Here is a 20673-nt window from a genome sequence, read left to right as displayed (position 1 = left end):
TCATTCCTTTTTAGTGAAATTTTTGCAGTAGTTCATCAAAGGAAAAATCAATCCATAATTTTTTATTGGGGGGGGGGGTCGTAAACTTGGTTTGTTCTGGGCTAGGTGAAGACTAAAAAGATTTAAAAAAAAATCCTTAACAATAACGATTACAGGAAAAATGTAAGACCGACTTAAAAAAATTCCCTGAGCAAAACCATGATGGAGGAATGGAGGAGGCGCTACTCGGGCTTAAAAGTATCGATTCTGTTGGTGGTTCCTTTTTCTGTCACTAGATGCGGAAGTCGTTTTCAGATTTAGTTGCCATCGTTACGATACCTTACTAAGTCTGCAGTCAGCCAGTTGAAAATGGAATAAAAATAAATTTTTGCGAAGTGAAAATGCCATGTTGTGCTGTAGCTGTAGATGTGAAGAAAGAAAAAACACTTTATTTGGATTTTTTTTAAATTAAGAATTTTATAAACTGCTTGCACACATTTTTTTTTAGGTTTTTACACTGGTAATTTTAACATTTTTCAACCAGATTTGTCGAGCTTTAGTTTTGGCCATTTTGTAAATTTCTTCAACATGCTGGTAGATCCTAGATCTCAAAGAGCCGAGAGAAATAGCATGGAAGTAGCTGTACTGCAGATAGGGAACGTGGTTTTAATAGATATAGGAATTAGTTTTGAAATCCAGGAAAACAGTGAAATTCTCTTGCTTAATGCCACCATCACTTGAGCCTTGACTCTTGAGCTAGGTAATAAAGTCAAATCAAGTTATATTGAATTGTCGTTGTTAAAACAGTGAATCTTTCCCATAAGTAGTTTAAAAATTTGTGAATCAGGATCTTTAGTTTTAACGGTTTTAACATGGTAAGAATATATAGCATAAATATGGTGATGTCCTGACGTGTCTTTGCTGTGTCCCACCCTCGGTTAAGGTACTTATATTTTTTATTATATATATATTTTTTATTGATTTTACTATGTAGAAAGTAGAGTTTTTAGGATTCTTCTCTAAAATATGATGCATACATATATCTTTCTAATGATTAATGAACCAAGTGTGATGTTGTTCAAGCACACACAGACTAGGTAATTTAATTTTAACCATTTTAACCAAATCTAAATGAGTTATTTTTGAATTTTTATAGTCATGTCCTATTTTGTTTTGTTTTTTTATTGGAAAATTATTCAGAAATTATTCACGACCACAGTTTACAGTCGGACTTTTGCCGCTTAAATTGGCTGATTCCCTGACATCTGCACTGCATTCTTTATAAAATTGGTAATCCTGTTTGTATTCCTTAAGGTCATTAAATGTAATTGTTTTGTGTGTTGAATTTACAGATAACACAGCCTAAAATTTGTACTTGGCAATTCCATGTGATCATGTGGCCTGAAACTGCTGTACATTTTCCCAAAATGAAAATGTCGTCTCTTATTGCAAGTACCGGCTGTAGGCTGTACGTTTCGTCACATACAGAAATACTTCAGAACAGTAAAAGTAATTGTGTTGGTCAACTTTTTTACCCTAAGGTTACAAATTTAGTTATTTGATGACTTTGTTTCTGATAATAATTGAGTTTTATTTTATTATTAACAGCCTGATGAAGTCAGAGCTTCTTCATTGCAGTCCAAACTCCAACGTGCATGTGGATTTGTTGCAGCCAGCTGGTGTAAGGTATTCCTCTTGCAGGCTTGCTACCTGTACTGGTTGTAGCTTTCGACAAATGCAAAAAAACTTCATAACAATTTAAAGTAATTTAGTTGATCAACTTCTTTACAGTAAGGCATTTACTTTGTTGCTGACTAGCTCTTTGCTATCTGTTGACATTCAGTTAAGACTGTTTTAAAAACTTTGCCAATTGTCGATTCCTTAGTAATGTTTCTAACATGAATTCTTAGAGATTGCTAAATTAAACTATGCTTTTGTCATTTTTTATGCCATTCATAACTTTATTTTATGATATAGTAATTGAGTTTTTTTTCCCCCCTAGTAGGATTAACAGCCTCTTAAGGTCTGAGCCTCTTCATTGCAGTCCAATGTACACATGAATATGGTGCAGCCAGGTGGTGAACGGTGTAGTGAGCTGTTGCATGACGTGTGTAAAATTGTGTCCACCAGTATGTTCGTGAGAAACGAAAAACCGGCATTTTCTTTTTAGACAGTGGACGGAAATGCGTTTCCGACGGTGTTTTTCACTTTTGCATTTAATAATGATGAGGTATTTTTACGCCATTGGACCAAGTTGAATCGAAAGTGAACAACTCTAAAGCATGTAAGTGAACCATAAGAGTTTTTACTTCTTGAAAAGTCCATTTTCCAATTAACTTTTATTTAGTTTGTGAAAGCATGTGGAAGATTTTGCCTGTCTCCGCGTGATCGCTGTTGTGTCATGAAGATGTGTGTTTGAGAGCGTCTCTACAACATTGCAAGATGAAAATTTGATAAAACAGGAAATCTGAAATGGTAATGTAGTTGTAAGATAAATCAAGCAGGTTAGCATTTTGCTCTTGATGTCAAAGACAAGTGACATCTTATTTCATGCTTCTAAAAAAGTTAGATTTTGGGGAAAGTTCTTGTCATTTTGTGATGAGTTGTAAATGGTTTTTGATCAAACAGCACAGAAATTCAAAAAAGTTTAGTGTACATTCGAAGTTAATTATTGCTTTAACTACGAAGTGTTTGAAACATTTATTTTACAATTGTAAGTTAAGCATCACCTGCATTTTTTTGTTTTGCTTTGTAAATTTTATTATTTGCATTTTTAATATTTTTAAACGTTATTCGTTCATTAATGTTATTTTGTTATTTAGGTTTCCATGGTCAGTCTAATGTTAGCTTATGGTTTTCCTGTTTGGTGTAAAGTGGTTTTGCAGTCCCTTTCCAGTTACGAGATGCTCTGAAATGGAGCTTGTGCAGACTTGCAGTTCAACATCACACTAAAATGTGTCATTTGCCTATGTTTGTGTCCGTGCAGTATATGCCGTGTTGAAAAGTCAGGGTTATTTAAATAGTCAATGTTGCCTGATGGCTGTCGGTCTTGTTTTATCGGCTGCATTTTGTCGATATGTCGTCTTTTGTTACCTGTACAAGCGTTGAGGCACGATGTATCAGGAGAGGTGGGCGAACGCGAGAGGAAAAAACTGGGCCAACTTTCGGTAATCATTCTCACTTCTGCCGCTAGGTTCTCTAGTGTTAGTGGCCCTGAAATTGGGCGCGAATAGACTTATTTGAGGGAAGAACGGGGAGAAGAGGGAGAATGGGACGAATGGGGGAGAAGAGGAAACGTGGGTCCCCTTTTTTTCGTACGCCCTCCTCCCTCCCACTCGTCCCATTCTCCCTCTTCTCCCCGTTCTTCCCTCAAATAAGTCTATTCGCGCCCAATTTCAGGGCCACTAACACTAGAGAACCTAGCGGCAGAAGTGTGAATGATTACCGAAAGTTGGCCCAGTTTTCAGAGGGGGCGCCCTACTGCGTTTGCCCACCTCTCCTGATACATCGTGGTTGAGGTAATGCTTGATGTTTCGTTCAGTTATTGACTTTTAATTAAAATCTCTATTCTTTTTTCAGATTAATCGTTTGCTGCCGTTGCATAGCCTTGATCAATTGGTAAAACTGAGGAGAGGTTGCTGAAATTCAAGACAATAAATTATGTAGATGTAGAAAAATTACAAGTGCATATCTGGGCTCCCTTCTTCAGTGGCCCCGTTTCCCTAAATAACCACTAACCAACGCCCGCCGGTGGTCACTCACTCGCTGCGACAACCAGGAGGAAGGGAGATGTTTGGTCGAACGGGGACTTGCAAGGCGCATGATTCGATGAAATCTGTTGGAGGGTCATGAGTCTAAGCCGGAAGCCTACTATGACACACTGCTCTCATAATAACTGCTCCTCAGCTCTCTTCGCTCTTTTTCCGGTTTCTCTTAACCATGGCCGGGTAATCTCCCTGGTCGAGTCAGTCGGGCAGTGTCTCCCCCTGCTTGACTGGCAGCAGTTTGACCCGGACGGTCTGTTTAATAAATTTTCCATGTATAACATCTTACAATAATGTCATATAAAAATGTATTATACATTATATAAATAAACAGTACCAACCAAATCAACAAACACATTTATATAAATTAATTTATTAAACAGACCGTCCGGGTCAAACTGCTGCCAGTCAAGCAGGGGGAGACACTGCCCGACTGACTCGACCAGGGAGATTACCCGGCCATGGTTAAGAGAAACCGGAAAAAGAGCGAAGAGAGCTGAGGAGCAGTTATTATGAGAGCAGTGTGTCATAGTAGGCTTCCGGCTTAGACTCATGACCCTCCAACAGATTTCATCGAATCATGCGCCTTGCAAGTCCCCGTTCGACCAAACATCTCCCTTCCTCCTGGTTGTCGCAGCGAGTGAGTGACCACCGGTGGGCGTTGGTTAGTGGTTATTTAGGGAAACGGGGCCACTGAAGAAGGGAGCCCAGATATGCACTTGTAATTTTTCTACATCTACATAATTAATTGACGAGTCTTGAATTTCAGTAACCTCTCCTCAGTTTTAGCAATGGATCAAGTCTATGCAACGGCAGCAAACGATTAAACTGAAAAAAGAATAGAAATTTTAATTAAAAGTCAATAACTGGACGAAACATCAAGCATTACCTCAACGCCTGTACAGGTAACAAGAGACGACATATCGACAAAATGCAGCCGATAAAACAAGACCGACAGCGATCAGGAAACTTTGACTTTTTAAATAGCCCGACTTTTTAACACGGCATATACTGCACGGACACCAACATAGATAAATGACACATTTAAGTGTGATGTTGAACTGCAATTATGCACAAACTCAATTGGAATGGGACTGCAAAACCACTGTACACCAAACATCAACACCATAAGCAGCTCAAACATCAAACTGACAATGGACCATGCCTACAGAGAAAAAGAACATTAATTAATAACTAAGTTTTAACATTTTTAAATGTAAACATAAAGAAAGAAATATTGATAATAAACTTTGCAAAGGCAAAAATGAAAAACATGTGCAAGTGATGTTTAGTATAATAAATGGTTCAGAACACTTTGTAGTTAACAGTTATTTACTTCAAAACTAGAGAAAAAGAAATGTGACCAAGAATCACTTTATGAAAGTTTTCTTAAAAGCTTCAAAAATTAAATGGGAATTTCTATTCTGTTTGATCAAGAAAAATGTACAACTCATTACAAGCTGTCATAGAACTTCCCATAAAAGATGCCTTATTTAGAAACAAGAATTAATGTCACTTGTCTTCAACATCATGAATTAATTTTTAACCTAAGTAAACAACAACAGTAAATTAAAATCATTTCCGTTTTCCTGTTCTCATCAGTCTTGCAATGTATGGTAAAGACCCTTTCAAAGACGCATTTTAATGAAACGGCACTGATGTGGAATTAACGAGACTGGAATCTTGAGGGTAAGGGATCTACACTCTGGTCATCAATTAACTAAATCTATAGTCTTCTAATAATTAACATTACTTTTGCTAATGGCATGAGGCGTACAGGGTACAGCCGGTAGAGGTAGCAAGTAACGACACATCGGCAAAATGGAAAGTCGTCAGGCAACATCATCAGATGATTTGGCCCAGTACTGCATGGACACCAACACAAAGATACAAAGGATAAAACACACTGAAGTATGATATTGAGCTGCAAGTCTGAAAAAGCTCCATTTGAGCTTACCTCTTAACAGGATAATGACAACAAAACCACCGCACACCAAACAGCAACACAACTAACAGCTCAAACATCAAACTGACCATGGAATCCTACAAAACAAAAGAACAATAATGAACCAATAACATTTCGAATGTTTAAAAAATTTGTTTTTCAAGTGATGTTTAACTTCTTTCGAGCTTACAACAATGGGACAACTATACAATTAATGGTTTCAACACTTTGTAATTAAGGAAATGATTTACTTCAAATTGAGATTAAATTAGAGAAATGCAAATCATGAAGATGACCAAAGATCACTTAGTTATGGTGGAATATTTTAATTTTTTTAAATTGACAGGTAATTTCTCTTCTGTCTGATTACAAGCTGATGAAGAACTTTCAATAACAGCTGTCAAATTTAGAAGCAATGAAGTAAGGTCACTTGTCTTCAACATCAATAATTAATGTTAAACTTAAGTAAATTCTACAACAAAGAAAATGTTTAAGTAGAAAGTATGAACACATGGCAACAAATTTAACAAAATGCTAACCTACTTAATTTATCTTTTGAGTACATTATTACCATTTCAGATTTCCTAGTATCACATTTTTGTCTTGCAATGTAGTAACCCTCTCAAGGACGCTTGGATCTTCACGACACGGCACTCACGTGGAGAGAGGCAAGATCTTCGCCACGCTACAAACTACCACAAAATTGAAATAGAATAATGGAATCTTAACCGACTCTTCTAGTTTAGTTGGTGTCCAACGCAGGCCATGACCCAACGAGAATTCTGGCTGTTGTCGAATGGTGGCTGCCATATTGGAAATCGTATGCAACATTGCCTATTCCTAATAGGGTAAAGTACCTAATTCGGGACAGGCCCGAAAATTTCTTATTTGGGACGAAATAACATTTTTCAGTTTAAAACAAAAACTAACCCGAGTTTCGATAAGAAAAGTTGCTGAAATTAAAGAAAATGAACGGATCTACGTTTATATACAACTATGTCAATGTAGCTGTACAAATTTTAAAGATATGACAAAAAATATATTGGGAAAAAGGACTTAGAAAAAAGCTAGATTTGGGACGTTTGCAATCTTGCAATATTAAGATATTTAGGGGTTATTTTGAGCTGAATTTAGTCTTAAAATAAAGAGCTCGACAGAATCTTTAGATTCAATGCATAGAAATGCAAGAAAAATAAAGAAATTTCCATCAAATCGAACTTGAAGCTTGCTGGCGATAAATCCCATAACACAAAATCGGGACACCCAAGTACACAAAATCGGGACAGTATAATGTACGCAAGATGGCACTAGTTGAACTGTCAAAATCAGGGTTTTACTATCTAACTTCTAAGTTCCGTCCTGGACGACACTTATTGTGAGGTCGAATGTTGATGATGAAAGTTTTTTTCATTACGTCTTTTATGATTTTGTATAAGAGTCTTGCCCCTAATTGTTAATTCTATATAATTTTGTTAAGACACTTTCCAAAAAATTCTTGTGGCACAGTGGGTTGAGTGACTCTACTAAGAATCGCATTTATAAACTTTCAGTCGTGGGTTCAAATCCTAGGCATTTTTGATATTATTTCGGAAATCGCCTCAGGGCTGTCCCGAATTTATAGCACAGTAAGGATCCCCGTAAAATTAATTCTGCGTGTTCTATCCTACGATTTGCATCATACATTGAAGAGATCGCCCTATTCTTGTATGTTCCCATGGCTCAGTGGAAAAAGTGGCTGCCTGGGAATCGGATTATCTTTCTTGGTCGTTGGTTCGAATCTCGGGTAAGGCATTTTTTGAGATATTTCGAATATCGCCTCAGGGCTGTCCCGAATTTATAGCACAGTAAGGATACCCGTAAAATTAATTCTGCGTGTTATATCACACGATTTGCATCATACATTGAAGAGATCGCCCAAATCTTGTATGTTCCCATGGCTCAGTGGATAAAGTGGCTGCCTGGGAATCAGATTATATATCTTGGTCGTTGGTTCGAATCTCTGGTAAGGCATTTTTTGAAATATTTCGAATATCGCCTCAGGGCTGTCCCGAATTTATAGCACAGTAAGGATACCCGTAAAATTAATTCTGCGAGTTCTATCCTACAATTTGCATCATACATTGAAGAGATCGCCCTATTCTTGTATGTTCCCATGGCTCAGTGGATAAAGCGGTTACCTGGGAATCGGATTATCTTTCTTGGTCGTTGGTTCGAATCTCGGGTAAGGCGTTTTTTGAGATATTTCGAATATCGCCTCAGGGCTGTCCCGAATTTATAGCACAGTAAGGATACCCGTAAAATTAATTCTGCGTGTTCTATCCTACAATTTGCATCATACATTGAAGAGATCGCCCTATTCTTGTATGTTCACATGGCTCAGTGGATAAAGTGGCTGCCTGGGAATCGGATTATCTTTCTTGGTCGTTGGTTCGAATCTCGGGTAATGCATTTTTTGAAATATTTCGAATATTGCCTCAGGGCTGTCCCGAATTTATAGCACAGTAAGGATACCCGTAAAATTAATTCTGCGTGTTCTATCCTACAATTTGCATCATACATTGAAGAGATCGCCCAATTCTTGTATGTTCACATGGCTCAGTGGATAAAGTGGCTGCCTGGGAATCGGATTATCTTTCTTGGTCGTTGGTTCGAATCTCGGGTAATGCATTTTTTGAAATATTTCGAATATTGCCTCAGGGCTGTCCCGAATTTATAGCACAGTAAGGATACCCGTAAAATTAATTCTGCGTGTTCTATCCTACAATTTGCATCATACATTGAAGAGATCGCCCAATTCTTGTATGTTCACATGGCTCAGTGGATAAAGTGGCTGCCTGGGAATCGGATTATCTTTCTTGGTCGTTGGTTCGAATCTCGGGTAATGCATTTTTTGAAATATTTCGAATATTGCCTCAGGGCTGTCCCGAATTTATAGCACAGTAAGGATACCCGTAAAATTAATTCTGCGTGTTCTATCCTACAATTTGCATCATACATTGAAGAGATCGCCCAATTCTTGTATGTTCACATGGCTCAGTGGATAAAGTGGCTGCCTGGGAATCAGATTATCTTTCTTGGTCGTTGGTTCGAATCTCGGGTAATGCATTTTTTGAAATATTTCGAATATTGCCTCAGGGCTGTCCCGAATTTATAGCACAGTAAGGATACCCGTAAAATTAATTCTGCGTGTTATATCCTACGATTTGCATCATACATTGAAGAGATCGCCCAATTCTTGTATATTCCCATGGCTCAGTGGATAAGGGGCTGCCTGGGAATCGGATTATCTTTCGGATTATCTTCCTCGGATGTAGGTTCGAATCTCGGGAAAGGCATTTTTTATTATTTCCAAAATCACCTCAGGGCTCTCCCGAATTTATATATTACTCTTAATGAGTCATTTTTGGATGATGAATGTTTTCAATGTTTGCTAATGCAAATCAAATAATTAATGTAATAATGAAATCAACGCGCTAATTGACAAAATGATGTATTTTCAATGGTCATTGATGTCGTCCCTCACGTAAACGAACACAACGGTTTGTTGAAGTGGATCATCATTGACAATATTGTTTTTAACGAGTGAAACATTGCTGTCATCGAAGCAGCTCCACTTGTTTTGTCCATTTCGGTCCGTTATATAAGAAACGTAGTGGCCTGAAAAATTTAATTTGCTTACAATATTTCCTCGTGATAGTTTACATTTCCTAAAATTACCTCCACTTGCAGAGTTTCCTATGTGCCTTATCATGGATTTCAGGGAATAATGTGGCATATTTTCAAGCTCAGGATTGCAGTTCCATGGATTGATGTCCAGATTCGCAGGGGGATTTTTAACTGTGTTCAAATTGCTATGTAGGACCTGAAAAATTATTGTTCTAAAAGGATATTCAAGATTAAGAACATTGGATTAGCATTCTTATTATTTTTCCTTACTCTGGAACAGTGTAAAATTGTTTTTTTACGCGACTCCTTAAAGATCCACAGGCACATGATTTCGGTTCTTCAGTCTGAAAGCTCTCATTGAGAAGGTCCATAAAATCGACTGCCACACCAACAGGATTTGAAGTGATAAGAGGGAAAACGAAGAGATCATCTTGTATTTCGTCGACGTAAATTGATGGGCACCTATGGTCGTATTGAAGAAAAATTATCTATTTGTTTTAATGATAAAAATGTTTGTAAAATTACTGAACACATTGAATTATCTTGATAATTCTCCCTTCCAAATGTTGTTGTACAGGATTTACTGTCTGTGGATCTCTCATCAATAGCGTGTCACGATTCCTAATTCGGGACAGCAAAAAGTAAAGCAGCTCTCCAGCATCCCCTTGAACTCCAAAGTGAAACAGAGAATGTGAATTTTCAAGAGTTGGTAATTCGTCGAGGAGTTCGGTATAGAATGGATTCCTGTGTAAAAGAAAGATTTGTACCATTAAAAAGAAAGACAGGTATGAATTGCAAGGATAGACATCTTACTGGAATAGTGCAGGGATGTTCCAGGGGGACCAATTGTACTGTGGTATTTGTGGTATTGGTTTCGAATAGTGATCAAATGTGAGTGGAAATAAGTGTGGATGTGCTATGGATATACATATGACTTTGGGATACCTATTAACAATTCCTACATAAGTTTTTAAGTCATATACTTACACCAAAAAATCCCGAGACGAAGCACAACGGTTAGAAGTCATCGCATCGAAAATAGAACACAAATATTCAACGATGGGATCTTCTGACAAAGCAGAATCCTTGCTTTCTTTCGCTATTTTCAATCCCAACATGAAGAAGGGGATGTTGAACAGTACTTGAAGAGCAGCATTTACGTAACAGGTATTCTTTGTGTTTTTGAGACTTCAACAAATGACAAAACAATGTGATTTGATGCCATAATGATATAAAAAGACTGACTTACCCATATGGTTGAATGTAATCATATGTGGTTAGAACTCTCTCTTGGCGACACTCCTCTAGGAAATCCGATAAAATGTCTATGTGAATGACCTGTGAATTTTCGTTGCTATTCCTGAAAATATAATAAAGTTAATCAATCGTTTACAAAAAGAAAAGTTATATAAATATTACGAAGTAGACTGTTCATTGCAATTGACACATTTGTATCCAATTTCCGATTCAGGTAGTTTTCCGGGGATACATGTTACATGAAACCTAAAAATACTTATTAATACTTCGATAAGTGAAAGGGAAACGATAAACCAAATTACCAATGTGAGCAGATTGTGCAACAGATTGATGTGGTCTTTATTGCCAATTTTCGTGGTCTGCCCCTTTTTTTGGGACCTGGTTCCGATAAATCTTTATTGCAGATAAAGCAAACCCAATCTATGCCAGGCAGAGGAGAAATCTGTTGTACGTTGTCATCTAGTAATGCAACATGACGAGTCAATATTTCATTATGGCAAATAAATCTGTTTTGTTCACAAACCTGTAACTTGTGAATTTTCCTGTGGGGGATCTTGAGAAGAAACTTGTGTAGGAATGGGTATTATTTCTCCATGTCCATCACTTGGGACCACTGAGGGCTCTTCCAAATCACAAATCTCGTCTCTTGATTCAGAAACATCATTTTTTTCTGAAGGATTGATCTTGGTCTTTTTCTCCTTTGCGCCAAGCTTTCGCTTTCGGAGTAGATCCAACTATTCAACATTTCATAAGATAAAGTATAATATTTAACTGGTAAATTGGATTAATGTAATTAAATACTTACACAATCTTTTGAAGTAAGGGAATTCATTTGAAATCCTTTGCGAAGTAACGGAGTTATAGGATTAGGTAAGGCTGGAATGGTTTGGGCCACTTTGGATGATCTGTCTTGTTTTTCAACATGCGATCCTTTCCAGTATTTAAAGAGGGACGTATGAATCACCTCTCCCTTCCATATTCCTCCACACCTTTCTGCACTCCTAAACTCTTGCAACAAGGACAATGGAATAGTCGATTCAACATGGGCTCTGGCAATGGCAGGCATGATATCCTGGAAAGCCCTAAACGCAATATTAGAGGAATCCAGGTTCTCTTTGGAAATAATGTTGGAATCGCCTGAACTGGTTTTTTCTGGAGTAATCTGAGACCCAATTTTCATGTCAAAATTACATGTCACCATAACTATAGTTTTAAAATTACCTCAGCCTCAACTTCTCCATTTGTGTTGCTTTCTTCGTCTGGAACGACATTAGCGTCATGTTCTTCAAGAAGCGATATTCTGGTGGAAATGCACTTTGAAAAACTTAAAAAACATTAAATTATTATTAGCTTCATCAATGATTTACAAAACATGAATACGTACTCGACCACATCAGCATCGAATGGGTATATTCCGCAAGCTTTAAAGGCATTGATAACTATTTGTGGTGAAATTCCATCCCAGGCTCGCTTGAAAACCTAACGAAAACGATATGTTTATTATTGAAAAATTATGTAGAATGTAATATTTTACCTTTGCAATGTTATACATATCAACAGGCTTATTTGTTTCAGTGTACCATTGCCTGGACTCGTGGAACCATTTTTTTTTTAAAGGACCAAATATTCCCACGTCAGCTGGTTGGATTATGTGAGTGGAATTGGCTAGAAGGGAATAGAGGATTATTTCCTTTTCCCTACAGAATTCTATCAATGAAGCATTATTTAATCGTTATTTAATTGTTTAAAAAAAACTTTCAATCTTTCATTGATACCAGAGACTTCCAATGAAATGTGGCTGCTTGCTCCATCAACTAACAGCAAAACTGGGAAAGCAATTCCAGGAAGGTCCTTTACGAATGGATAAAATTGCTCTCTCAGGTAAACAAGAAAGATCTCTTGAGTCATCCAACCCTTTTTCGTGTTTCCATATGCCCATCCTAGTAAAAAGTATGTCAAGGGTTACATAATTGGAATCTAATGAGCTTAATGTTAATCGTTATTTTACCAGAAGGAATTGAGTTCTTCACCGCCATAGGTACCCTTTCGTATGGGAAAACAAAAAAAGGGGGCAAACTGACACCTGCTGCACTGAATGTTCCCATTACCTTAATTTTGAAGTGTTAATACGTTTCTCTACATCTTTTCAAATATATATCTTACTGTGACCGATCGTTTTGAATTTCTTCGTTTCACAATGAAAACGTCGTCGATTCCCTTGGGTACGAGAAGTTTCACGCTTTTAGGATTAGGTTCCAATTGAATCCCTATTTCATCAGCGTTGAACAAACGAGAAGGTTGCTGTAAGATTTCCGGGCAATTTTCGTCCTCCAAAAAGGATTCCAGTCCCGTATACCAATCTTTTATATCTCCCTCCGTCACCTGTTAACAATAAGAAGTAACAAAAACATTATAACTAAAACTAAATTTCAATATATAGCAACGTAATCACCCTTGTTCTCCCTCCATCAAGATCTTCAGACCTCCTCAGGGACAGATTATGACGAGCTTTCAGTGTATCTACCCACTTCATTGAAGGCCGGTTATTCTTGAAGGAGGTATTCGCATCAATTTTGCAATAAATACGCTGTACAGTGTCAAGAAGTTCCCTTCTTGTAAGAGGGCAGCAAATAACTGCCCTTCGAAGAACCCAATTCACAAGCAATTTTTCTTCATTCAAAGGAAGAATGGTAGGCCTACCTCGAACAGGGGTTTCACCGTTAGAATTCAGTCTATTACATAGAGTGGTTTTGGCAACTTGATTCTTTTCTGCAGCTGCTCTGATCGACATTCCATTATGGACATCATCGATTGCATCTTTCATACTTTCTTCACTGAACTTCATTATAAACTTAAAGAACTAAACACTAGCACAAACACACAAACGAACACAACAGACAGACGAATTCTTTCAGAATCCAAGACAGCCCTGAGGCGATATTCGAAATATTTTAAAAAATGCCTTACCCGAGATTCGAACCAACGACCAAGAGAGATAATCCGATTCCCAGGCAGCCACTTATCCACTGAGCCATGGGAACATACAAGAATTGGGCGATCTCTTCAATGTATGATGCAAATTGTAGGATAGAACACGCAGAATTAATTTTACGGGTATCCTTACTGTGCTATAAATTCGGGACAGCCCTGAGGCGATATTCGAAATATTTCAAAAAATGTCTCACCTGAGATTCGAAACAACGACCAAGAAAGATAATCCGATTTCCAGGCAGCCACTTATCCACTGTGCCATGGGAATATTGAAGATTAGGGCGATCTTTTCAATGTATGATGCAAATCGTGTGTTATAACACGCAGAATTAATTTTACGGGTATCCTTACTGTGCTATAAATTCGGGACAGCCCTGAGGCGATATTCGAAATATTTCAAAAAATGTCTCACCTGAGATTCGAAACAACGACCAAGAAAGATAATCCGATTTCCAGGCAGCCACTTATCCACTGTGCCATGGGAATGTTGAAGATTAGGGCGATCTTTTCAATGTATGATGCAAATTGTAGGATAGAACACGCAGAATTAATTTTACGGGTATCCTTACTGTGCTATAAATTCGGGACAGCCCTGAGGCGATATTCGAAATATTTCAAAAAATGTCTCACCTGAGATTCGAACCAACGACCAAGAAAGATAAACCGAATCCTAGGCAGCAACTTATTCACTGTGCCATGGGAACATACAAGAGTGGGGTGATCTCTTTAATGTATGATGCAAATCGTAGGATCAAATAATTTTACGGGTATTCTTACTGTGCTCCATGAAATCCAACGTGCCATGAAACACTGTCGATCTCTTGTGTCGATCTCTTGTGTAATACCATTGACAATAGTTGTGCAATTCGGAATAAGAGGGATGCTGACAGTAAAAAATGTTGGTTAACGTTTATTCATATAAAGACACTTTTAGATGTGAAGGGAGTCGAACTTTAACCGTCTATATGCTAGATTGGTAGGTTAACATGCTATCCGTAAGACCAATCGTGTGTTTTGATTATCTGTTTTCATTACTTTTAAAAAGTGGTTGTTGCTCAGCACCAACGGTAGATGGCGCTGGCGACTGTCCCGCATTTGGTTTCTTTGTCCCATACTTTTTATCAGTGTCCCGACTTAGGAAGGTGTTCGGCCTATACTAAAGCATGCGAAACGGCAATAGCCAAAAAGTGTCCCGAATTAGGAACAATACCCTATAGAAATGATAGACAAGTGAACATGCAAGGTTAAATCAGAGCTTGTTAAATCATGTTAAACTGGTTAAACGGAAATGGGACACCACGGAAATTATTGACTGAGCGAACTAAATTTATTCGCATGTCCAATAGGCAAAACAATAAATACTGAAATGCAACCTTCCCACAAGTGTATTTTCTTAAGATGAAACATGCATATGATTAAAGAAAAATTTCATTTTGAATGGTTTTCGTTGTTAAGAGTGATTGCAAAACACTGATTTAAATGTTAGATAAATGGTCTGATACGAGAAATTAGGGACTGAGCGATAATTCTCTCTGCAACAAATATGGCGGACGCCAATCCAGAACCTAAAGCTAATATGACAAAAGCGCCTTGTAAATCCTTTAGGTTGAGACTTTTAATAGCCCCTCCAGATCGGTTGACGTCATCGCATTTTCTACTCGATGGTGGCCAATATAGTTTCTTCCAATACTCGCCAAGACCTGTTTCTATCAACTGCAGGATCCTGCAAAATTAAAATATCGCGTTTCAGTCATCACGATTATCATATAAAGCAACATTTTAAAGAAAAATATTCAAGGAATACACTCTCGTGAACAGGCAATAAAAATACGTCTCGGACCTCCGCCTCTCTAGCCCAATAAATAAGGTTCACGCTCTTATAGGAGTGTTGAATATAGCTCACCCTTCAGACATGATCAACTCTGCATCAGTAACAAATGGTTACTCCCAAACTAGTTGATACTGTGGCTAAACTAAGGTATATCACGGTTAACGATTCAGTTTTTCCTAAAGGGTGGATAACATGCACGGGCAGTTATGGGAAGCGGGAGTGCCTTATATAGATAGACCTTACTTTTTATCCAATAGGTGTTTGAGCGGACTATCCGTGGGCAGGGCGAACGCGAAATTCACTTTAAAAAACTCCTGCTTAGCAATACTAAGACGGCAGGTTCCCGATCTAGCATAGTCCTCTCCAACAGCAAACTGCAGGTACGATTTTTCCTGTGTACTCAAAATAGAGGGCATCAGCTATTGCCAAGCTAAAAATAAATAAATAAGTAAAAACTGGGCAATTACTTTTATGAAAGCATAGCTTCCATTGGTCACACGTTGAACACCGTCAGCGTTAGCGTCGACTAAAGCCCCTTGTTGTTTCAAAAGGCCTTCTAGAAGAAAAGTATAGGGATAATGGTTAAAAGCCACATTTTCTTAGTATTAAAAATTCACATGGAAAAATGTTGAGTGTCTTACCTCCAATAGTTTTGTAAACTCCAGTTGTGGCCTCCTAAAGGATATATCATACAAAGCTGTTTTATGTGACGCTACACGTACGCATCAAATTATTATAGGAATGGAATATAATCAGTGTAGTACAGTAAAGAGCGTTTCGAGAGCCGTTCCTCGATGCACTCCCCATCCGAGTTTTGATCCGGGGAGCTCTTCAAGTTTACCAATGATGGGCGATAATCTGGGAAAGCTTAGAAAACCGACGAGAATTCCAACGTAGGCGCTGGCAAACACCACGGCACTCAAACACCAAAATGCTCCGAGTAAACGAGGTGAAAATCCGATTGAGGACAACTTTTGTCCAGCTAGATCATCATAAAGAGACAAACTGCTTTTAACATCTCTGACCAAAAAAGGCAGTCTTAAACTGACAAATGAAGCAATACATTGTCCAATTAGAACTCCTAAAATAAAGAAATATTGCTTCGCTAGAGCCGGGCTTTTTTCCTGGAAAACATTTGGCTTCACTGGCGAGATTTGACTGTGAGTGACTGCGGCTTTCTGGTAGGTTTTCCATACAAATGTCAAGTCCTTCCACAGGACTATGGGTAGAAGAAGGGCAAACAATAGTAAGGAAAGCCAAACCTGTTTTAATAATACAATTTTTTTTAAACGTAGAGGAAATAATAACAAAAAAAGACATGAATGGTTGAACAACCTCTAAACGAAAAGGTTTTATGCAAGCCAACAAACGGTTGTCTTCCGCTGGTGGCGGAATCAGTATAGCTGTAGGTTCTTCGTGAAATGCGACGGAGAAGTCGATGGTTTTAGATCGGGAATGAGTGACGGAAAAGGGACCCACGCCAATGTCGACAATCTATCACAGCATCGTCAATATGCTAAACTAGGATAAAATCTATAAAAGGAAATCATTCACGTGTTCGATTATCATTCCAATCATCCCGTTCCAACTGCCGTTCGCTGTTATTGTCCCGTAAGTGTTATCACTGGGCTCTTCAACTTCATAACTGAAAATAGGTGCAAAAAAATCGGATAAAAAATATAAGTAACATTTTACTGAAATTATTTTTTAATAACGACAAAGTTTCAAAAAGTACGTGAAGTTGTAGATCTTTTGAAGGGCGTGAAGGATTTCATAGCAGTACCCTTTGAATCCGGTTACCGTTCCATTCGAGCGTTCAAAAATCACAAATGGCGGTCGCTGCTTTCCAAAACGCAGCGAGACAAAATATATATAAAAAATAATAATAATAATAAAAAAAAAAAAAAAAAAAAATGGGCATGGATTATATTGATTGGTCATGGAGTCTTGATCGTGTCATTGAAGCGTTTTAATTTATATACTTCCAGCGACGCCAACCGCAACTTGTTCCCGTTAAACTGTTGCCGGCTAACACCTTCAGCCAACTCGAGCCTGAATGGACGCATAGATCGAGTCCACTGAAGATCATCTAATTTGGAACAGTCCTGCAGTTCCCTACTAACGCTGTCGTCCGTGAAAAAGAGTCAAATAAAGAAGACGAACAGGAAGGTCGTTGGAAAAAAAAAAAACTAGAAATGAAGTGAATCGCTTGCTTGAATGGCGTCTCATTGTCCAGCAATAGACGGCGGGAGTCGGCATCCATTGACGAGGAGCAGATGCGATGTTCCAGCCATTTGTTGAACACGTAGAGGCCACAGTAATCCCGGCTGGCCTCCTTCGCCACAAATGCCGTTGAGTGGGAGTAATTCAAAATGAAATTATATAATTACAAAATAAAAAAGGGGGTAGGTGATGCCATATAGTTGTAATAAGAACTTGCATTGAGACGGTAAAGCTTCAAACGTTCAATTTCCAGCCCACCAGGTGCTGCTGCTGCTGCTTCGTTGGATGGGCAAGGTATGAAATCCAGGCTTAGAAGCGGCATCGTTGACGACAGTAGGGGTTGGAGGGCATGAGCGACCCGGCATCCAGTTGCCGCCAACACCAAACCGTCGAATAATCTCCGACCTCCAGCTGCGAGCGGCAAGTGTTTTAATACAAGAATTTAACGATACAATTTGCCTGGATGGCGGAGAGAGAGAGAAGACGCTGCCACACACAAAGAAGAAAGAAAAGAAGAGGGAAACAAACACTCGTTTGATGCCATCTCTTTTTTACAATAGTCCTATAAAAAAGGAGGCCAGCATCACGAGATGCGCTTATCTTTGAAATGGGCATCCCACCGTCTGCCATCGCACCGTGTCACGATCCGAGTCAAATAGCCTCGCCGATCAAAAAAGAGGCACGTATGCTGATGCGGTTGCGGTATGGACCTCTACGGTGTTACCTAGTCTAAGCCAATTCACAAAGTGGTACGTCGGTGTATACCCAGATCGTGTTGCACAATGTCATCGGCGGTAATGATAGCCGCCGACATCCGGAACGTCGTGAAGCTAATTGATGATGGACATCGGAGGTGTCGAGCATCATCGAGCAGGTTGGTCATCCATAACTCGTCGTGGCTTCTCGGTTGGAGCAGGTCGAGTTCGTCGTCGTGAACGAGAGCTTCCCACCGGTGGAGGAATTCAAAGATGAAAAATAAAAATAAAAAAAGATGTTAAGGAATTACCAACGTTGCCAAAAAACCAAATAACCTGACCAGAGAGGAAAAGGAGAGCAGGTCTCTCTCTCTCTCTTCTTCGCTGGTGGTTAATGTAATTTACCAAGTTGTTTTCCAAGGCTTCCATAGGCTGCTGCTGTATCCATCACGCGGCATGCGGCGAGACAGAACATTAAAACTGTGCGGCAAGGGGGCGGTCGTCGTGGTGGCATTGAGGAACGGCTTCGACGGGGTTTTTTTCTTTTTTTTTTCCGAGAAACTCCTGGCGATGTCCGGCGACGGCTTCAATGTTGCCTTAACCGCAGAGCGTGAGCAACTGCTGGACGGATGGCCAACCGCGAACATAATGAAGCTCAGTGGAATCCATCAGTGGCGTCCGTCCGTCCGATAATGAACGTTTCCGGTTCGATATTGTTGGGACGTACGACTCGGTGGATGACATGTGCACACGCGCTGATGCTATTTACGTCAACCGCATCGCGGCAAATATCAGACGGCCAAGCAGATGCGCTAAAACATAGCTCACGATAGAGCTGTGCTGCCATTTGTGCTGCAGTGCACACACACAATTGCACTATGCAAAGAATGCCAACAGCCTGCACCTTTTCCCACCTTCTCTTGTGTGTTCTCTTATCAGCTGTCAGGCCAACGTTTACATAGATTTTAAGCTCTGCGAGTGCGACGTCTACCGGTTGAAGAGTGATTGATTGATCGGTTGGATGATTGCATCGAGGCCAAATAAGACTGCAGTATCGTGAGCTTAATTCTGGACTGCAATTGATGTCTAAGGCTTGATGAAGTGAACAGCGACGCCAGTAATAGGGAAAGGAAGAAAAAGAAAGGAGGGAATACGCATTAACCAATAAACAAATGGCCAAGGGTTCCCTCTATTTATTTATAGGCCACCGGTCGTGCTGAATGTTTGCTTAGGAAAGGTACGTGCTGCTGCGGAGATAAACATCTCGCCCGTCCTCTCTATTCACCCGTCACTGATGGCTGGCAAATGATGCCACAAGAGATTCAAGAATTGGAGAATGAGGTGGCAAAAATCTACGACGATTGACGGGACTGGGGGGGAAATCGACGCGCCACATCACGATAAGGCCCCGTCATTAAGCCACAAAACACACTTTACTCTGACTCGGTTGTTTGTCTTCGATCGTGGTGTGCCGGGCCGGGCCTCTGCCTGGATTCTACAGAGATATATAAAGGCGGGACACGGCGAATCGGCTCACGAATCTAGCCAGCAGCGCTTTTTCTCTCTTTTTTATTTCCACCATGACGGGGTAGATATTCATATTAGATATAAATATAATTCACGTCTTTTCGAATATACGACCAATTTGTAGAGTCGCCGATAGCGCGGCCCTGACTATAGTATATACCGTCTATATTAAGCCTGTCTGCATCTTCTAAATCTCGTCATTCTTGTCACTCTTCTTCATCCTATATAGGTAGGAGCTTGTGCAGTCTGACCAAAACTTTCCTTAAAAAAAAAAATCCTCCACTCTCCTCTGAACAAAGCTGGCCCAATCATCATTTATCTCCTGTTCTGGCCGTTTAGGTAAGACGACGACGACTGCGGAGCCACCATTATGCGGCCAAGAGACTAGAAAAGAAGACTAGAAAGAAACTATCTCTGTGTATAGAAGCAGCTAACTAGTATAAAACCCGCTTTCTAACTAACAAACAAACCAAAAAACGACCCGATCTCGCGAATGTCTGACCTCTCCCGTCCTATTATCTCAATGATGTCACTTTGTGAGGCCAACGAAGTCGTTTCAACTATTATATACTGTTGTATACACTCTTCTTTCTTTCTTTCTTTCTTTCTTTCTTTTTTCCCAAAAGTCTAGAGCTCTCTTCCTGGATTCCTTGATATCCTTTTTGGAGACGCCTATCAGACGTTATCGTGAGCTTGCCTGATGGGCGCCTTGTTGTTGCCTGGTGTATACACATCCCGCTATTTTGCCTTTCCCGGTAGAGTTCCCACACACACACACACAGATGAAAAGAGCTT

General features: G+C 39.3%; 2 protein-coding genes and 1 long non-coding RNA gene across 14 annotated transcripts; 1 reads left to right on the top strand and 2 right to left on the bottom strand.

The window, feature by feature from the left end:
* The first annotated feature begins 493 nt into the window (after window positions 1-493).
* LOC124310680 lies at window positions 494-3083 on the top strand. Of its 8 annotated transcripts, none has more exons than XR_006909702.1 (8): window positions 494-739; window positions 807-922; window positions 1180-1269; window positions 1332-1520; window positions 1588-1665; window positions 1982-2263; window positions 2327-2454; window positions 2816-3083. It is a non-coding gene; the product is annotated as an uncharacterized LOC124310680 (long non-coding RNA). The 8 variants fall into 8 exon arrangements; XR_006909706.1 differs by having other exon boundaries at window positions 494-922; window positions 1985-2086; window positions 2150-2263; XR_006909701.1 differs by having other exon boundaries at window positions 494-922; window positions 1982-2086; window positions 2150-2263.
* Window positions 3084-4095: 1012 nt separating this feature from the next.
* LOC124312660 lies at window positions 4096-6478 on the bottom strand. Of its 3 annotated transcripts, XR_006910607.1 has the most exons (5): window positions 6260-6478; window positions 5701-5786; window positions 5497-5608; window positions 4633-4908; window positions 4096-4571 (listed from the first exon to the last, which is right to left on the bottom strand). XR_006910607.1 is itself a non-coding variant. In XM_046777148.1 (4 exons), exons 1-4 carry the CDS (start codon window positions 6260-6262, stop codon window positions 4723-4725), a joined length of 387 nt encoding a protein of 128 aa, XP_046633104.1. In that variant the 5' UTR covers window positions 6263-6478; the 3' UTR covers window positions 4573-4722. The 3 variants fall into 3 exon arrangements, 1 of the variants encoding a protein (XP_046633104.1); XR_006910608.1 differs by lacking the exon at window positions 5497-5608; XM_046777148.1 differs by lacking the exon at window positions 4096-4571 and having other exon boundaries at window positions 4573-4908.
* An 8491-nt stretch (window positions 6479-14969) lies between these two features.
* On the bottom strand, window positions 14970-19525 carry LOC124312643 (glutamate receptor ionotropic, kainate 3-like). 3 transcript variants are annotated; one of them, XM_046777131.1, is made up of 11 exons: window positions 18757-19525; window positions 18422-18598; window positions 17416-18067; window positions 17169-17272; window positions 16988-17078; window positions 16769-16927; window positions 16198-16695; window positions 16075-16108; window positions 15901-15989; window positions 15677-15825; window positions 14970-15325 (listed from the first exon to the last, which is right to left on the bottom strand). In XM_046777131.1, the coding sequence occupies exons 3-11, from the start codon at window positions 17497-17499 to the stop codon at window positions 15085-15087; spliced, it is 1449 nt and encodes a 482-aa protein (XP_046633087.1). In that variant the 5' UTR covers window positions 17500-18067; window positions 18422-18598; window positions 18757-19525; the 3' UTR covers window positions 14970-15084. The 3 variants fall into 3 exon arrangements, with proteins under 3 accessions (XP_046633087.1, XP_046633088.1, XP_046633086.1); XM_046777132.1 differs by lacking the exons at window positions 18422-18598; window positions 18757-19525 and having other exon boundaries at window positions 16198-16415; window positions 16497-16695; window positions 17169-17502; XM_046777130.1 differs by lacking the exons at window positions 18422-18598; window positions 18757-19525 and having other exon boundaries at window positions 17169-17502.
* Window positions 19526-20673: the final 1148 nt, after the last annotated feature.

This window comes from Daphnia pulicaria, chromosome 8, assembly GCF_021234035.1.
Source record: "Daphnia pulicaria isolate SC F1-1A chromosome 8, SC_F0-13Bv2, whole genome shotgun sequence".
NCBI lineage: Eukaryota > Metazoa > Arthropoda > Branchiopoda > Diplostraca > Daphniidae > Daphnia > Daphnia pulicaria.
Note: the sequence above shows the minus strand (reverse complement) of the source record. Positions and strands in the feature narration are given on the sequence as shown.